Below are 4,426 nucleotides of genomic sequence, written 5' to 3'. Positions count from 1 at the left end.
GATTCAGAAAACCTTGGAAAAACTACTGACATCTTAAATATGGTAATGATTTCCAGTCTGTCGGTCTAGATAGGGGTTTGGAGTTTAGGTCATGGTGTCTTTGTGTGTGTGTGTGTGTGTGTGTGTACTTCCTATACTTTTATAGGCATGAAAAATCTTTTTTGTTTTTCTTTCATGTTTATTTTTTTAACCTATTTATTGAGGTATAGTTTACATATGGTAAAATTTGTTTCACTCCTCTTATAATTAATCTGACCATTGAGAGTTGATTATATTATTTAAACTATTTTGCATCGTATTATATATACATTTTTAGAATATATAACTATTTAATCATATATATTCTACAATGTATTCTTTATTCTCTTTAGAGCATATTTTTGTTTGCTTATTTCAGACACATGTGATGAGCCTGAATTCCGATGACAAGACATTAAAATTATCACCAGTTCAAAAACAAAAGGTACAATATGGGGCATTATTGTCATTATGGTGGGTAAGAACAATTTAAGTTATTTCTTTTTTTGTTGGAAGATTTCTGGAAACAACTAAGGTAAGTGTTCATTTGCTTTAGAATTTAAAAGACAGAGAAGTACAGTGTAGGTAACTTCCATTAAGCTTGTTCTTTTGTTATGTCTTTTTGTGATGTAACAAGAATGATAAGAGTTTTACTGCTGGTATTTGTTCTTTAAGGCCATTAACTTAAGTCATAATGGCCATATTTTCTTGCCTTCAAGGCAATTGAGTCTGATTGCCATTCTGAAAGATAGGAAGAGGGTTATTAGAGTGGCTCTCTGCCTCTGGTTGAATATGACTTTGGTGAGTTGCTATGCTGACTTTAACTGAATGATAATAGTCTTTCTACCTTGAAAATTTTGTAATTTTAGTGAAAATATTTGATATTTGCCTTTCCAATGTTTGGATTGTGCTTCAATTTGTTAAGGAATTGATAACATAAGAACAAGATTAAAATAAGCAATTGGAAATTAGCCTGAGACGTTCATGGGTGAGAAACAGAGAGGTTTAATGAATAACAAATAAATAGCAAGAGGAAGGAATAGCCTGTGGCTTTTTACAACCTTGGAGAGATAAACGCCTGCCCTGAAATCCTTTGCCTTTCTTGGCTTGAAACGATGAGGGGCTTGGAGATTAAGAAAGTAAATTGGAGAAATGCAAATTGAGGGAAGAAAGCTATAGAAAATATTTATATTTCTAGTGCATTTGCCACATTAAGTTAAAAATTCTTAAATTCAAAGCCACAGAAATGCAAAATCTTGCTAAAGCTTAAAAATTCAGAGTAAATCCTCATTCGTCTTGTTTATATTACTGAGAGGCATGGTGAATAACAGCATCCCTTGGAATCTAAGAGAGCTGATCTCTTAACATAGTTGTGGGTGCTCTGTGAATACTGACAGACTGTACTGACTTATTGACTGACTGTGCTTCCAAGCAGATATATTTCTGGTGTCTGTCTTCTGTCTTAGATTCAGGGCTCTCTGCCTCTTCCACGCTGCTTTGATTGTGCTAGAGAAAGAAAGAAAGACACATGCATTTAGAAATATGAAAGTACACCAATTGAGCCTGTCTCTCTGAAGGCTCTTGAAAGAATTGTGACTTTTTGAAAAAAAGGACTTAAAACACAGAATAATATTTTCCAAAGGAAAGCACTTCTTTTTAAACTGATACATACATTTTATATTTCACCTAGTACTTTTAAATAGAGACTCTAACAACCTACTTTGTTGTTGTTGTTATGTGCCGTCGAGTTGGACCCGACTCATACCCCGACCCCTCCTTGGGTTTCCAAGGCAGTACAGCCTACTTTAGTGAATAACAAAAGATGCACTATATATAATATAGATAAACAATATATATTTTATATGTATGTTGTTGTTGTTATGTGCCATTGAGTCGGCCCCGACTCATAGCGACCCCTCCTTGGGTTTCCAAAGCAGTATCACTACGGAAGTAGGATTCCCTAACCTTATATAGTGAACTTTATATATATACATACACATACATATACACATACAATGAAAATTACTTTGTTAATTTTTTAACTTGTTCTGTTTAAATAATTTCTTTAGCAAAAAGTAAACCTCTTCCTACGACTGTCTCTCATCACATTTATAAAATTTGATTAAATGACATTGTACTATTCAGAGAACCAAATTCATTAGATATTTGAATCTGTTAGATTGTAGAATTTAAATTGACATTTTGCTTTTGCTTTATTTTGTTCAACAAGAAATCAATTTCATATTTTAATGTTGTTATCCACATATCCATGCTTAATTTCAAAGGATTTTTCTGAACAAAAAAACCTTAAATTTTACCTTAAATATTTTTCCTTAGTATTTTTTCTGTATGCAAAGTAATAACAATGAAAGACTATAATAAATAAAAAGTAAGACAGTCAAAATTTGAAAGCCCACATCAGATTTTGTTTTGAAAAAGAAAATATATTCATTATTATATAATATATAGAAAAAGAGATTTCATTTGGAGTGTTAAATTCAATTTTTTTTCTTCTAGAAATGTTATTTTTTTCAAGTTCTTGTATTTTTCAGTTTATTTTCTTTAATTGTGAATTTCATGGGATCAAAGAACAAATAAAAATTTAAAAATGAAAAATAATAGGGAAGATGGAAACAAATGAAACTAAGTGCAAGAAAAGTATAAATTTCTTAGACAGTGTTTTGCAAAGTCAATCTGGAAATGTATTATACTTAAGAATTTTTCCAGATTTAAAAAAAAGGGCTAGAATAAATAGTGACAGTGCTATGATTAATGGAAAAATTAAAGTAGGTAGTAAGAATTTGATACGTGTTAATAAAATCAAAATTAAATGTACTATAGGGTTGGAGAAGGAGTTCTGGTAGTGCAGTGGTTTAAACCCACCAGCAACTCCTCAGAAGGAAGGTTGGGCAATCTACTTCTGTAGTGATGCTGCCTCAGAAACCCAAGTTTCTATGAGTTGGATCTGACTTGATGGCATGTAACAACAACAACATAGGCTTAGAGTGGCATAAATTACCCCCAAAGAAAACAAAGCCTGAACAAATTGTTTAGTAAAACTGGACATTTTAATTCTTTTAGTGAAACCTATAAACCTGTAAAATCTTATCATTAGTTTTAAAGTAGATAAATTATCTTTGTCAGCTAATAGTAGAATGACGATTGCTTCAAAAATTTACAGAAACAAGAAAGAATTAAACTGGAGAAACATGCAGCTCAGACTGGAAATGATAATAATAATGAATATGAATCTGAAGAGATTTCCAAAAGAATGAAAGAAAGGAGAGCACAAAAACAACTTTTGGCAAAAGAGATGTTTATGGTGCCAAAAATGGCTATGAAAACATTTTCACATGAGAGCCTAAGTTGTGGCTTGGGCCAGTCTAGGCCTCAGGCCGACATTGATGAAGAGAATTTGTTAAAAAAGATACTTAGATATAAAAAAAAACTTGATACTTATTATCAACTTGCTGATCAGGACATAGAAAAGGATAATGATAGAGAACACAGTCAGAATGATTCAGAAGAAGAAGAAATATTCTTTGGGAATGAAACTGAGCTGACAGAAATGACAGGTTTGGAGGATACAAGAAAACTTGAAAAGAATATATGCAAACCTTTTCCATATTTTAAGGTCTTAGGAAATGTAGAAAGGAAACGTGAGATTAAAGAAAATAAACATTTGGTTAAGGATAAAAGGGATAAGCAATTTGTCATCTTTGACAATGAAAGAGAATCTCTTGAGCAAGACCATCATATGGAAGGTGATAGATTTGAGCAGCCTGAGTCCTTAGGTTTTAGAAGTGGAAAGGAAGAGGATTGCGAATTGGAGAATATGCATGTGAGGTATAACAGAGATTTTGGTCAAGAAAATGAGGAAGCGACTGAGAACAGAATACCAAAATTCATGGCAAAATTTAATTTTAAATGTGGCCACTTATCAAAGATTCCAGAGGAGCAAGAAGAAGCAAAGGATTCAGAAGAAGGTGAAATAGAGAAGGAAGAGATAGAGGTAAATGAGAAGATACTTGGAGAAAGAGAGAAGGAGAAAGCACGTAAGCTGTCAGATGATCGTACAGACAAAGGACAGGTGAGTGGAGGCAAGAAAAAGTCAGAGGAAGAGGCAGAAAATGTGCCTGAAGGTAGAAGTGATGGAATCTGTAAGGGGATTGATTCAGGAGCAGAACAAAGGCTAAGTGAGGAAAGGGAGGAGGAAGAGGAAGGGAAGGAGGAAGACGAAGAGCAGGGAGTAGCATTTAGAGAAATGGAGAGCTTGGGTAAAGGAGAGAAGGACCTAGAAAAAAAGAAGGAATGGGAGAAAAAAGATGAGGACGAATGGGAGAAAAAAGATGAGGACGAATGGGAGAAAAAGCAGGAAGAAGGCCATCAGGAAAAAAGAAAGAAAGAG

At 33.3% G+C, this 4,426-nt stretch overlaps 1 protein-coding gene across 1 annotated transcript in view; it reads left to right on the top strand.

Annotated features, from left to right (window-relative positions):
• Window positions 1–4,426, top strand: part of RPGR (retinitis pigmentosa GTPase regulator) — a 49,512-nt gene that overhangs the window by 43,990 nt on the left and 1,096 nt on the right. Inside the window, exons 10-13 of the mRNA XM_042783452.1 lie at window positions 8–42; window positions 398–463; window positions 3,200–3,340; window positions 3,497–4,413. Coding sequence (XP_042639386.1) covers window positions 8–42; window positions 398–463; window positions 3,200–3,340; window positions 3,497–4,413 — 1,159 coding nt within the window. The remainder of the gene's footprint in view (window positions 1–7; window positions 43–397; window positions 464–3,199; window positions 3,341–3,496; window positions 4,414–4,426) is intronic.

The sequence above is a fragment of the Orycteropus afer genome, unplaced genomic scaffold, assembly GCF_000298275.1.
Source record: "Orycteropus afer afer isolate SDZICR_OR568_19922 unplaced genomic scaffold, OryAfe1.0 scaffold01229, whole genome shotgun sequence".
Classification (NCBI taxonomy): domain Eukaryota; kingdom Metazoa; phylum Chordata; class Mammalia; order Tubulidentata; family Orycteropodidae; genus Orycteropus; species Orycteropus afer.
Note: the sequence above shows the minus strand (reverse complement) of the source record. Positions and strands in the feature narration are given on the sequence as shown.